We start from the raw sequence: 13,927 nt of genomic DNA, 5'->3' as shown, positions 1-13,927 counted from the left end.
CAGCATATTATCTGGATTCCTTAAAAACCCACAAGACTTTGAAATGAATCATGCAGGTCACAGACATCTGTACAATTCAAGTGTAGGATGAAAATGACCCCACCTGCACAGGTTAATTTTTAACCAAAGGCTTCCCAAACAGGCAATGATTTAACTACAGTAAGAGGCTGCTGACTGTGGGAGCAAGGTGCCTAAGCACCTTGAACTCGATTTTCACATTCAGGGCAAATTTTTTTCTCTGAAATGCTGTTTGGCTATGTACCATCTGATGGAGGTGGAGGACACAAATGTGTTGAACACATTACATACACAGAATGGGATGTGTATGCCTGGGAAGGATTTGGTCCTGTCAGCTCCCTCAAACTCTTGTCTACGGTAGATTTGACTCCCTATAGATACGACCATGTGCAGGCACAGTGGCTGGAACACACTGACTCCTGCCTACAAGTGGCTGGCACTTGTTCTTTTACAAAGAGCAATTAAAGATGGTGCTTGCTATCAACATTAAGACTGTAGGAGAGGAATGTTTTTGTTCCATAAATCCCCTGTTGTAACGTGTTCCACGTCTGCCAGATCTATAGCCTGACTTGGCTAGCACAGCCCTTGGAAGAAAATCCCAGCCCTAACTTGTTAGGTTTAGCAGGCCAACTGCTACCTCTTTGTTGCTAGCATGGTTGTGGCGGTTGCTGTGCAGACAGCAGGAACAAACAGCAGATTTGATTTTTCAGCAGTCCTGTTTTCTAAAGCATCCAGGAAAGGGTCTGAGGAGACCCAAAGCCATAATCTGGGCCAGAAGACAGGAATTTGGAAGCCAAGAGGAATATCTCATGCTAATCTTCATGTTGCACAGCACAATGCATGTTCTTTTTGCAGCTCTTGAATGCCATCACGGTGGGAGTGCCTGTGATTGCAAAGCAGGGGTTTGCCTCAGCCTCCTCTCTGGATTTGCTTGGAAAGCTGAGTTAGTATGACTTTGCAGACTTTCCATTCATTTTCTGGAGGTTCTCTCTCCATTGCAAATCCTGTTTTAATTCCTCATTTGGCTTCTGCTATGTGAGTTGGTTAGAGCTGGCTTTGGAGTGTCCAAGTAACCCTTTCCTCAGAATCCTCTATGTATAGCAATTTCTTTCTAGTTCCAACCATGATCATTTAACAAATCACACACAGGGACCGTGTTCTCCTCCAATCATCCACTTCTCTGCTGTATGAGTATGGGGCAGTACCAGCAGTCCTTCTACTGTACCAGATGCCACACAGACCCCCAGATGTTTCATTTCAAGTGGCTGTTTCAGCTTCTAGTGCATCCTGAATCCAGATGGTGTAAAATAGCATCCCAAAATGAGAAATCACCTGCATATCCTTGCAGCACAAGACTGTCTTGAAGACTGTAAGATCTGCAAAGATAATAAATACTCTGCTGCGCTTGAGGGCAGTATTCTGTGCATCCACTGGGTCTAAAAGTTACTAGTCTGGGATTTTAATGGAAGGCGAGATTCTCGCATGAATCCAGGAGCTGATGCTTTAAGCAAAATACCAGACGTTGGTAACATCACCTGAGTTAGCCTTAATAAAGCCACATATGTCCACTCTTCCCTGCCTGGAGGAGGCAGCCCTCATCACCACCCTTCCTGCTTCTGGCCCCTGGGATAGCAGGGACAGACAGGATCCTTGGCAAGCAGAAATTAGGCCTTTCCAACTCTGGAATGGCCCAGACTGGTTTTATTATCACTGCTATCTTATGTTCATCTCTTGCTACTGTTTGTTTTTTTTTTTAAAGCCTTTTGTAGATGCACTAACAAGCTTTGCCAAGAGTTGCTCTCCTCCCTCCACCTCCTATCCAGGGATGGGGTGTTTCGTGCCTGTTCCATAGGTACTCCAACACAGTGGCCTCTGGCTACCAAGTTGCTATTGTCTCAGGTAGGCTGAGAACCCTCCATGGAACAGCTCAGTCTCCACAGCTGTACCTCACTAAACAAAGGTAGGCACCTTTATGTAGGGGTTGCTCAGTTAAGAAGCATTTTCTTTGCCTTCAGAAATTTGATCAGAGATCTGAGCAGACAAATAATATAACGAATTGTTAGGGCTGAGTCTGGAGTTCACAGCAAGGATTTTCAGTCCTAGACAGCAAGACAGCAGCTACTTGGACAGGGAGACAAAAGGAAGGTGCCTTACTCTTCCAAACCATATTTCTGTCCTGCTACAGGCTCTGCTGAGGCCAAGGGATGCGATGTCTCTGCCTCAGTTCCCTTTTTGAAAAACCTGGCTGTGTCAGAGAAGATGGACTGCTTCTTAGACATGGTGGACCTGAAATAGTTCCAGTAACACTACTATGCAGATGGGTGCAAGACAGGGACTGTGGATGGATGTGTATGTTCAGTCCCCCTCCTTTTCCTTGGCACATGGTCCCGACACAACAAGTCTGCAGAATGCAGCAGGCTACAGTTCCCAGCCAGCCTGGCTATAGCCACAGCTGGTTCCTGGCAAATACCTCTGCCTTTCCAACTGTGAAGGAAAGGGGACACTAGCTCAGGCTTCTTCCATTGCATCTTATGTATTATATACCCAATATATGGCATTTGGTGCTGTCCTTCTGGGAAAGGACCTTCAAATATTGTGAAACCAAGGCATTCCTTTGAGATGACATCAGGTTCTGTGCTAGCATCCACTTGCTCTCCACTCAGCCAGTTGTGCTGACAACTGCTGACTTGTTTCATCCTTTGGCACCAACTTCTGAGCCAAGTTCTGCAGGAGCCCACCTGCCCAGCAGTCACAAAACATCATCCACTTCCCATGTGTATTCAGGGCAACACACTTCTGACCCGAAACAAAGTTCTGGATAACTTCTGCTGCAGTGAAGGCTTTGAGCCTAGAGTCCTCTGACATTCTCACTTAGCACTGAATATAAGCAGGTGACCAGAGGGAGTGATCTCAGACTTCAAATGTCCACCCTGGTAATGGAGAAGTGTGTTCCCTCCTCCCAGAATTGGAACCCTACGCCCATATCATAGTAGGGAAATAGAGCCATGAAGCAGAAGTGATTTGTCCCAAGTCCTAGCTGAAGCTTCTGCAGAGAGGGGATCATGTACCCAGGACTAGAACAGGTTCATCTGCTGCCTGGCTGCATTTCTTACGCACATCATGAAAGGAGCAGCATTTCTGCAAGTCTAATCTTGACCTTGCCAGCATTCATGGGATGCCAGCAAGCTTGTGGCTGCAAAATGGTGTTTCAAGTCACCAAGAGGTAGGAGGTGGAAGGCAAGTGTGCCACAAGCCGTCTCTGAGTGTTGCTAGGAAGGCACTGCCTGGGTCTAATGCAAGAGATTAACTTGCTGCTTCTCTCTGGGAACAAGGAGGTGCTGTGAAGCGTACCATGGGCATCTATCTTCTGGGGCTTATTGCCCTCTTTATACGCTCAAGGCATCTCTAATCTGGCAACAAGGGGCAGAGCTATCTGCTGTGGGCTTCCTGTAACATGTCTCTCAGGTGTTGCACCCTGTCACTTTAATCTGCCCAATTTATTTGCAGTGTCCCTGAGCCCTGCCTCCGAGCTCACTTATTTCCATTCCCCGAGCTTTTGGCAGGACTTTTGGCGCTGAGGCCTTTGCTCTGTTCACTGTTCCTTTGTGGCTTGGCCACTGGTAGTTGTGGGGCTCACAGAAGGGTGCAGTGCTCCAGGTCCCATGGTGCTGCTTCCCACCCGCTGCCTCCTCCAAGCTCCAGCCGGGTGGAGTGCTGCTGGCTGGCAGCGTGCATGGACAGGAGCGGGCAGGGCATGGAGAAGGGAAATGTTCCTGCCTGCCTGGGAGAGCCAAGGAACAGCTCAGAGGAAAAACTGAGGCTGCTTTATTGGTACGGGGAAGTTGGCAGGGGCTCGGAGGAGGAGAGCTGATCTTTTCTCAGTTAAAGGACAAGTTTGAGAATGCAAGGCTATCCTCTATTCTCTTGCAGGTCTGGGCAGACTTCCGTGCCTCCCTTTACCTCTGTGAAGTATTTAAGCTTGAGCTGGAGGGTACTATCGTAAGGTTTCAGGAGTGACACTGTGCAGAGCAAATGCACTTCTCTAAGGCTCAGGGTGCTCAAAAAAAAAAAAAGAGCATCTTTATATCTTTTTATGCCACCTCCCTGGAGCTAGAAACAAAGTCCTGTGTGTTTCTGCCCCTCTGGAAGACCAGAGAACAGTGGAATTCTGCCCAAGATGGGCTCAGGAGGCTATGTGTGTTGGAAGGGTCAAGTAGCAGAGGAAGCTGGGGGAACTGCAGAGTGTCAGAAGAGGTATTCGTGTCTGGCATTTGGAGTCTAGAACTCAAAGGTAGTATGAGACTTGAAGAGAAGTCTCTGTGCAGGGGGAGAGAGAGGCAAGATAGCACAAGAGTGGCTCTGAATGTTGAATGTCACAAAACAATGGAGCTCTGTGAAACACTGCAGGGAGTGACTTCAGCTGGGATGAATGCAGCTGGCTCAGCAAATACTGGACAGTCCCCAGTTGCTGCCCCTTCTTCCTGGCCACTGGGTACAGGCAGAGAGCAGGGAGAAATATACTTCTTCACACTCTGGGCTGTTTTGCATACATGACAAATTTCAGTGGTTTGGTTTCACTAGTAGGTGATTTCCACGGGGAGCTTGGGATGAACTGACCGCAGGAGTTTCGGAACCTGGATGCCCAGATTCTGTCTCCAGCTTTGTCACAGGCAGTGCCAGTGCTGCTTGCCATATTGGGTACGTGGTAACGTCTTGCTGAGTGTGGGAAGCTGCCTGTTTAGCCAGGCACAGTAACTCCCACACATCTCTTTAGCAGCAGCAGCTGCCCAGAACTTGCTGGATCACTCCAGATTCGTTCTTGGTGGTGCAAGACAGGCTTGGATGGGCAGAGGCATGGTTCCTGCTGTGCCAGGCCTCTCTGTCACAGCAGATCACCAGCACAAAAGGACTAGGCAGAGAGAATGGAGAGGGAAAGCTGGGGCTTTACAGAGCAACTTGGAGGCTTGTGGCAAACTGGTTTGAGGCTGGAGATGCCTAGGAGGCAAGGTGCAATAGCATTCTTGAGCTGAAGCCTGTTGTGCAGACACACCTAAGCAATTCCTTTAGCCAAATGCTACTCATGGCCATTGGGACATATGCATTTCCTTTGCGAGCTCTGTTCAGTGAAAGGATCATGTCTGAGAGGTGGGAGTGGTGTGAAAATCCAAATATTGCTGCCTCAGTTGACGCACTTTTTACATTTTTTTTTAGCTGTATTCTTGGCTTCAAGGATTTAGTTTTGTGCTCCTGAACCTTTCAGAGACGGTCTGGTTCACTGAATTGCTATGAAGGGGCTTGGCTACACCTAGGTGACTTCAGCTGTCATCCAGTTTTGCTGTAGGCTACATCTCCCATCCAGAAGGGCCTGTATTATAGATGTGCCATGTTCTCTGTATTAATGTCAGTAGTGATTTCTTGCTCCTGTTTCTCTTCCAGATGTTATCCAAGCAAATCGGCTCCATGCAGTAGATATCACCTCAAGCAGCTTCCGTCTGATGTGGCCCAAACTCCTCTCCCAAGAAACTGGCTACTACACCCTGGAGTATGCCCCAATAGATGATCTAGCAAGGAAGAGGACAAAGCAAGTGTCTGGGGCTCACACTAGCCTCATGCTAAGCAACCTTGCACCAGAAACTACTTATGAGGTGGCACTCATTCCTGAATCCAACGTCCACTACTTCCCTCCCCAGACTACAAGGGTTACTACACTAGCAGGTAAAATGTGCACAACCGTGACGAAAGGGGAAGTCTCCACTGTACTGAGCCTCACATATATAAAGCAAACAGGACAGTTGTTGGTCTGCATCCCACAGCCTCATGGTCTGATTGGAAAAGGCAGATGGTTGTGGTCAGGACAGAACATAATGAGCTGCTTTATGCTGGCACTCAGCTGGCAGTTCTTTCCTTAGAGAGATGTTCTGGACTGCCCAGAACAGGGGATCAGGTCTGATGGTCAAAAGATGCCCTTCCAACCTTAAAAATCTATCAGTCTGGAGGAAAGCAGAGCCCACTGCCCTGGGAGAAGGCAGCAGGAGCTGCAGCTTGCAAATATTTAACAGGGCTGAGGTGTAGAGCCCACTGGGGATAAAGCACAGGCTGCTACACATAACTTACTATCCCAGTACGATGGTCCGGCAGAAGCACTGCTGCCTTGTGTGGGTTACTGCCAAAGGGGAATTTTGACCTTCATAGCTTGAGCCGTTCCTATGGGAACAAGGAGATCCCTGTCGCCTACCTGAGGCTGCAGGTGCAGCTAGGGGAGAGTAATGCTCTTGAAGCAGGTGATTCTGCTTCTCTGGGCAGGTGTATCCACTGATGGGGAATCCCTGTGTAAGAGGGAAGGAGAGGAAGACCACTCAGAGCAGAAGCCAGCCCCTCTGTACAGACCAGTCATTTAGGCCAGAAGAATAACTCAGATTTCTGCTGGAGAGCAACATGCAAAAAAGTGACACACTGAAAATCTGAAGAGGGGTGACAAAGTCAGGATGAACTTGCATCCAATATTAATTTTCTGCATGCAAGAACAGTTTTGGCTGAGTAGTTTTGCCCACTCTATGCTGCACAGGTAGAGAAACTGTTTTCTTAGGGCTGAGCTGAGTTGCGCTGACTTGGATGACTATCAACATCCACTTGCTGGATGGATTTTCTTCCACCTCCTGGAAGCCAGATATGGGGCAGGTCAATTATGCTCCTCTGACAGCATTCTTATGCCTTGAATTACATACTCATTCACATCTTTTTACATTGCTTTCAGAGGAAACAAGCCCAGCTCAGGTTCTCATCTCGGAGTCTGGGCCATACAGCTTCCACGTTAGTTGGGCTCCCACACTGGACAGTGTGATCAGCTATCAGATCCTGTATGGACCACTCCCTGGGAACTCAGTGAAGCTGCTGGAGGTGGATGGCGAGCACAATAGCACTGTGGTGGAGAATCTGGCACCCAATACAACCTATCTAGTGACAGTGACTGCAGTCTACAAATCGGGAAAGGAGAAATCCCTGTCAGCTAAAGCATGCACTCAGGAAGGTGAGTGGCACTCTGCTGATAGGAAACTATATGGGCTCTGAAGTGTGCCTGTTTCTTTGCACAGATCATCTGCCTCTAGGTGAAGCCAGAGAACTCATTCAGCCCAGTTACTGGGGAGGGATGAGAAGGGAAAAGCTGCAGCTTCTGATGAACAGCACACGATATGCCATTAGGATGTAGCAGATGTATAAGGCACAGGACTGAAAGAAAATCAGACACGCACAACACGACTGCTATTACAGGGTGTGTACTGCCAAGCTGCTGGTGCAGTCACAAGCTGAACAAACTTGGAGATCCCTGAATCTCCCTAAAGAAGAAAGAAAACTGCCTTTCCCTTCTATCTCCTCAGTGGCTGTTCTTTGGTGTGATTTAGGAACAGAGGGGTGGAAATTTCATCAGCAGAAGCTTCTGCTCTGAAGAGGTACCTGTAAAGATATTGCAAGAGGAAAAATCTAGCTCTTATTAGGACTCAGGAGTGAGGAGCTCAGAGAATGACAGCAGCTGAGGGCGTGGGAGGTGGCCAGCCAGTGCCTAACAGTGCCAACAAAACTTATTTTGTGCTGGTACCAGGACAAAGTTAAGGACTAATTAGGCTGAGCTCCTCCAGTGCGCAGATGTAGAGTGATGGGCTATTGTGTCTCTACAACAGAGAAAGACCAGGCTGGCTGGCCCCTTCTCAGCAATCCCCTCGGGAGGAACAAGGAGTTAGACGGTAAGGACCACTCCATACAAATGGCCCACAGTAACATGAATCTTCTTTCTCTAGAGGGCTCCAAAGTGAGGCACCTTCGCTTTGAAGACATGGGCCCCAACACCCTGAAAGCCTCCTGGGATTCTGCTGATGGCAAAGTCCTTGGTTACAGAGTCAGATGCCGGCGGCAAACTGGCCCTTCATCTGTCATTAGCGTTTCGCCGCAGATCCACAGCGTGATCCTCACAGACCTGGCTTCAGGCACCACTAACAAAGTGTGCGTGAAGCCCATGTACAAGAACCAGCCAGGCAAACGGCTATGCCGCATGGTGCACATGCAGCCAGGTGAGCAGAATCCTGGGGCACTTTAGCCAAGGGAAAGTGTCCTGAAGGGCACTGAGGTGCTGGAAATCCAACACAGAGGAGCCCTCATGGCTGGAATGCTCTGTGCTCATCAGCTAGCTTGCCAATAGGGCTTCATCACAGCTATCAGCCCAAAAGATACTGTCCAAAGATGGGCTCTTTCCCCATTTTTAGGAGCAATACTCCTCCTAGTGGCATTATATTTGCAGGCAGGAGAAAAAGTGTACAGTGGAGGCAGTCCTGCAACTACTTTGGGATAACAAGGGTGGGAAGACTGCTAAAAGTTGGCATGGGCATTGGAAGCGCTGTTTAAAAGTCATTTGAACTCTTGGCTACCCTTCACTTTTCAACGTGGCAGGGAGTAGCTGTGTTTAATGGTTAGCTTGTAAGGCACAACACATCTGCTTTCCTCCTTCCATTACTCAGAAGCCACTTACTGTCATGAAACACAAAGGGATTCTTCATAGGCTGAAGTGAATGAAGTAAGAGCTAAAAAGATGCTGTGTGACAGTGCAGAAGCACAGCCTTTTTCCCAGCAAGAGGCTGGAGGGATAGTGAAGATAACCACAGGGATGAGATCTCTGACTCGGTCAAATTTGGAGAATGGGTGGATAAAGATGACATTATACTTCCTGTGTTCTTCCCAGCTACAGAGGCCCAAGGATATAAGCACAGACAGAGAGCATGATGGATTCTGGAGTGAACTGATTCCCGGCAGAGCAAGGAATCTTGCTTGGACAAAGACTTGGACAAAAAGGAGGGGTCAGGAGAGGAAACTGGAAAGCTCACAGATCATCTCCCAGCCTGCACTGTCCGTTGAGGTGTCCTGGTTGTCAAGCCTAAAGGCTCTCCTCAGCCAAGTTCTCGCAAAGCTTAAAGGTTTGCCTTGGCTGGATGGAACAACCAATCTGACTAATAGACCCCAAATCTGTACCCTCTTTTATATAAATATGCCTGACAAATAACAAACAAAAGACAAAGTGATGAATCCTCACTATTGCTTGCTTACTGCCTGTTCTCTATTTATTAAATGTTGATACAGTTTCATTTTTGCAGCTTATGAGCATGTTGAAGACTCAGCTGTTTACTGCCCTGGCCTTTCATTCTGGGCACCTGCGCTCAGAGAAAGATTACATGCGGCCAAATCCATTCCTGCTGTCAACAGCCATTGAAACCGACACACTTGACAAAGAGCAGCTTTCCTCCAACTCATCCAGTGTACTCACCAGGTAGCTCAAATTAGGCATCCCAAAAGTATAGCATCTTGGGGATGGAAGGGAAAAGCATTAGGAGGAAGAAGAAGAACATAACACAAACATGTAGAGTATGCAGAGGAGATTGAGTCAGAGCCACCAGGATTTCTGAGAAGAGGAAGAAAAGAGGTTGTTAACCCACTTGGCCTGTGGCCGGGACATGGAGACACTTTATAAAAGACATCCTACCTTTTATAAAGTGCAAGGACAGTTTAGTGTTCCCAGTTGGTCTTTGGTTTATAGCAGAGCTGGGTCGGTGAACTCTAAGAAATGGAACGATAGGGCCAGGCCAGGCCAGGGCAGATGAGCACTGTCAGAGTAATCTAGCAGAAAAGTTTGCTCACTGCCAGCCTGCTGAATTCTTGATTCTAATCAACACTGTTCCATTCTCCCTCTGGCACTGGTATTAAATTCATCTGCTGCAACGACATACAGAGCCCAGAAGGACTTTGAAGGGTTCAGTTCCCCCAAGTCATTTGCCTTGGGGTTTGGTATCAGTGTGAGAGAGCAAGAAATTCAAAAACTTGGGAATTTGCTTCTCCAGCAGATTATTCTACTCTAGAGCTCTCAGCTGAGCTCAAGGAGCAGCAGTGAGTCAAGAAAAGCCAGAGAGCGAGACCACCTAAAGCAGTTATTTTTGTTTCTCATTCAAATACACACCTCCAAACAACAGTGCAGTACTGCCTGGACCATGACCACTGAATTACCGTGGCATACCTGCAATCAGTTTCACCAAATTGGATGTGAGTCCTGCTATCAGAGCAGCTGTATGGAGATTAATTGGCCTGTTCTGTGACTAATTATGGACAGTAAGTCTCCAGCACTATCATTCCAGGCTCCATCCTCTGCACTCTGAAAACACCCAGCACATCTTTAGCGTCTTGCCCTGGGCTTCCACCCAGTGCTAAGCTTGAGCTACCCTTAATCAGGTTTTTAGGGGAGAAGAGTAAATCTGAGTCCTTCCCTTTGGCCCCAGGCTTGAATTTGCTGTCACTAAGCTACTCTTTGGAAAGGGGAGCTGGAAAACAAAAAGACAATTTTAATACCTAGTGACAAAGCTATTGGAGCAGCATGGTTCCAAAATTCAGGGCTTAAGGCTGTAAAGAAACGTATATACTTTTGTGGTAACAAAACCCAGCATCAGCGGGAACACCTTCCCTCGGTATCGCTTGCTCTATTTTAAATTTATTACTTATTTGTCCTACATGTGGAACTTGTTTTTTTAAAGCTGTGTTGTATGTTGGAGAGCCCCCATGCAGTGTTGCTCTATCCTGCAAACCCTCCATTAGCTCTGCTTAGGGACTTCTTAAAGCAGCTCCTCCCAGAGCTGAGAAGAACTTTGTCACCGACCTCATCTCCTGAGTACTGAATTCATCATGTCTAGGTTTATGGAGCATTTGCCTTGGGCTGTCTCCTTGTACAGGAGGAAGGGGTAGGAGCAAGGTGAGTCATTCATTAACTCAAGAAGATGATTTCGTATGATTTGTGTTCTCCTTTGGAATGTGCTTTTGTGACTGTTTATTCTTAATGGAGACTCTGTGCTGAGGGGAAGATAAAGCCTCTGGAATCTCTCATGCAATTAGATAATCTTGTTCATTCTTGCTGTAGGACAGAAATTAATTTTGCACAACTCCCTGCATAGTTTACTAATACATTAACATGTCACACACCCTCCCCCAATTGTAATGCATCCTTTTGAAGACAATTAAATATACAATACAAGAGCTATTGAATGATTACTTTGTTCTTGATGGCAATAACGGCACTCTGTTAAGTGTAGCTTTTGTTCTAATGAGAGGTATGGGTTGAAAAGCTGGTATTCATCTCAATTTTAAATGACTGAAAAGTAAGCATTCCACCCATGAATTCATAGTCTGGTTTACATGGAACTTTACCCACCCACCCCCCAAAAAAAGTGCCAGAAATATATAAGTAGAAATATATCAGTCTCAATAACGTCTCAGCTTTTTTTTTTTTTTTTAAATAAAGCCTAATGATTTCTAGGGCTGTTTAAGCATCTAATCTGTACTCATATAATGGGTATGACACACAAACCCCTATGTAGAATGAGAGCACAAACCGTCAGGGCTCCCAGTAGGAGCTAAGTTTGGGGGGGGGGGGGCTATAAAGAGCTTCATTTGTAGATGAGCTGTCACCAGGTTTTCTTTAGGGTCCTTGCACCTTCTGATGCACGTGGTGTTGGCTATTGTTAAAGATTTAACTTGGAGTTGCTGGTGTGATCTGCTGAGAGGGTTCTCATGTTCTTTAGTAATATAAAGACACCTACTATCCTGTATCAAGACACCATGGATTTTCTGAACACAACCTTGCAGGAAGGTGCTGATCTGTCAGGAACTGGAGTGGTTATTGTGCTCAGCTGATCTGCTATCTAGATAGACACCTAATGGTTTTCTGAAGGAAGACAGCATACTTCTCCAGTTCCAGAATTTTGCTAGAGTGTTTGTGTTGACTTGGAAGAAATTTGCTCTTAAGTGTGTACTACTCGCAGCCTTCCCCTATATAATCCCAGGCTCACCGAGATGCCAAAGTACAACTATACTTAGGATTCACTAGCTAATTTCTCAAAGCAATATGGAGGTTATATCTGCACTTGGCTACTGTCAGCCAGAAGGGTGTTTAATTTACTGTAGTCGATGACTGCCTGGTACAAATAGGCTTAACTTTGACAGTTTTTCTAAGAAATACGGGCCAGCATACACCTCAAAGGTATGAAGGTTCAGGGAATGTTTTTACCACTGCCAAGATTAAGGAAAAGATTCCACCCAGTATAAAACTGGTGCTGATTGTACAAGCTGAGTGGGGAGTCTCTGTTCTAGAAGTGAAATGCGCTCAGAAGTGCAATTAAAGGTGTTTGTTTAGTGCTCGTCTTTTTCCTTTTGTACTTAGTAGTACTGCAATCAAATCTTTATTAAACATTCAATATAGATTCTTTGCCCCGAGATGAAAAATTAAAAATGTAAATTAGAAAACTGCAGATAAAATACGATTAATTATTTTGAAGAATAAGGCTGGAGTGCTTGGGATATATTACCCCATAACTGACATTAACTACTTTGCCACTGCATTGGTTTTCCAAAACATATGCATGGCACCAGGGAATCACACAGCAGAGCCAACACTGATTTTTAGAACAAGCAGTGAATCTGCTAGGTCAACAATAGTTTAATAATAATAATAAAAAAAGAGATGGCTGACAAAAAAATCAAGCGTTCTGCAAGAACTCTGTGAGAGACTTACTCAAGTGTGCATTTGGGAAGAAACGTGAACATTTAAAGAAAAAAAAAAGACACCTGAATGACTGCTTCTGAATGCCGAAGATGGCCTAGGCTGTATTCTACGCTTTACACCATTTCAGGCTGCAGGATTTTACCTGTAAGCTTTAGCGGTGTGTTTTCTGACTTTCACAGCTACTTGCCTTCCTTTTTCCTCCACTCCCTTTTTTTCACGTCGTCTTCTGCATTACCAAAATGTGATTAGGAGCAGATTTGCAGTGAAATACCCCTCTGCATCAAGCATAAGGGTTTTTTTTTTTTTTCCTCACACTCCCCTTAGCAACGCCACCACACTCCCGTTGCTAGGGAAGAACGCCGCCCGCCCTAGTTTGACCCTGTCCGCGCTCCGTCCCCAGCTCTCCCCGCCCACTCCCCTACTCCACAGCCAATCCGATTCCACTCCCCTTCCCGAGCCCGCCGCGTCATTCCGTCCATCAAAAGCACTCATCCAGCGCCCGCTTCGCGGAGGCGGTGACGCGCTACGAGCGACGGCGCCCCGGCCCAATGGGAAGACGCCGCCGACGCCGCCGCGCAGGCGCACGGGGGGCGGCGCGTCCTCCGCCCGCGCGCGTGCTGCCGCCACCGGCGTCGTCATGTCTTGGCTCTTCGGGCTGAACCGCGGCTCGGCCCCGGCGGGCGGAGGGGACGCGGCACCGGGTGCGGCCGGTCTCTCCCTTCCACCGGCCCCGGGAGGAGGTACCGGTACGGTGGCGGGAGGTGGAACCGGAGACCGTCAACCGCCCAAGGACAAATGGAGCAACTTCGACCCCACGGGCCTGGAGCGGGCGGCCAAGGCGGCGAGGGAGCTGGACGCGTCCCGTACGTGAGGGGCCGGGGTCGGGGCCTGGGCCTGGGGCTGGGTCGGGGTGGCCCCACAGCTCTCGCTGGCCGCAGTTAGTCGGTATCTGCCGTCGTGGGGCGGGGCCGCCTTCTTGGAGCGTGTTTGCCCGCCGGCCCGGGCAACCTCGGGCTCTTGTAGTGCTCGCCCGGGGCCGCTGCCGCTTCTTGGTGGGGGCCCTGCGGGCTGTAGGGCCCCGAGGGTGGCCCTCCGGGTGGCTGGCTTTCTCTGAGCATCGCCTCCGGGGCTTCTGAAGGGGGAGGAAGGAACTTTCTTCAGGTTCCGCCTTCAGAAGGTGAAGGAAGCACCTTCTCAGCAGGGTAAACCCGTTGCCTTTAGATCACGGGTGTGCTGAGAAGGTTTCCGACCGTCTGTCGGCGGGGAGGGTTGAACGTACGGCTTCAGAGCAGTGCGCTAGACCGTCTCGGCTAGCACCAGGTTGGA

At 48.0% G+C, this 13,927-nt stretch overlaps 2 protein-coding genes across 6 annotated transcripts in view; both read left to right on the top strand.

Moving 5' to 3' along the window:
* Positions 1 to 11,076, top strand: part of VWA1 (von Willebrand factor A domain containing 1) — a 34,373-nt gene extending 23,297 nt beyond the window's left edge. For 3 of the 4 annotated variants that reach the window (XM_052792725.1, XM_052792723.1, XM_052792726.1), the window contains exons 4-7: positions 5,455 to 5,733; positions 6,773 to 7,045; positions 7,812 to 8,081; positions 8,747 to 11,076. In XM_052792725.1, coding sequence (XP_052648685.1) covers positions 5,455 to 5,733; positions 6,773 to 7,045; positions 7,812 to 8,081; positions 8,747 to 8,787 — 863 coding nt within the window. In that variant the 3' untranslated portion in view covers positions 8,788 to 11,076. The remainder of the gene's footprint in view (positions 1 to 5,454; positions 5,734 to 6,772; positions 7,046 to 7,811; positions 8,082 to 8,746) is intronic. The other variant, XM_052792724.1, reaches the window with a different exon arrangement.
* A 2,112-nt stretch (positions 11,077 to 13,188) lies between these two features.
* LOC128143698 (ATPase family AAA domain-containing protein 3) overlaps positions 13,189 to 13,927 on the top strand; it is a 30,007-nt gene continuing 29,268 nt past the window's right edge. Inside the window, exon 1 of one of the 2 annotated variants that reach the window (XM_052791208.1) lies at positions 13,189 to 13,464. In XM_052791208.1, coding sequence (XP_052647168.1) covers positions 13,239 to 13,464 — 226 coding nt within the window. In that variant the 5' untranslated portion in view covers positions 13,189 to 13,238. The remainder of the gene's footprint in view (positions 13,465 to 13,927) is intronic. The other variant, XM_052791207.1, reaches the window with a different exon arrangement.

This window comes from Harpia harpyja, chromosome 7, assembly GCF_026419915.1.
Source record: "Harpia harpyja isolate bHarHar1 chromosome 7, bHarHar1 primary haplotype, whole genome shotgun sequence".
NCBI classification, from domain to species: domain Eukaryota; kingdom Metazoa; phylum Chordata; class Aves; order Accipitriformes; family Accipitridae; genus Harpia; species Harpia harpyja.
Note: the sequence above shows the minus strand (reverse complement) of the source record. Positions and strands in the feature narration are given on the sequence as shown.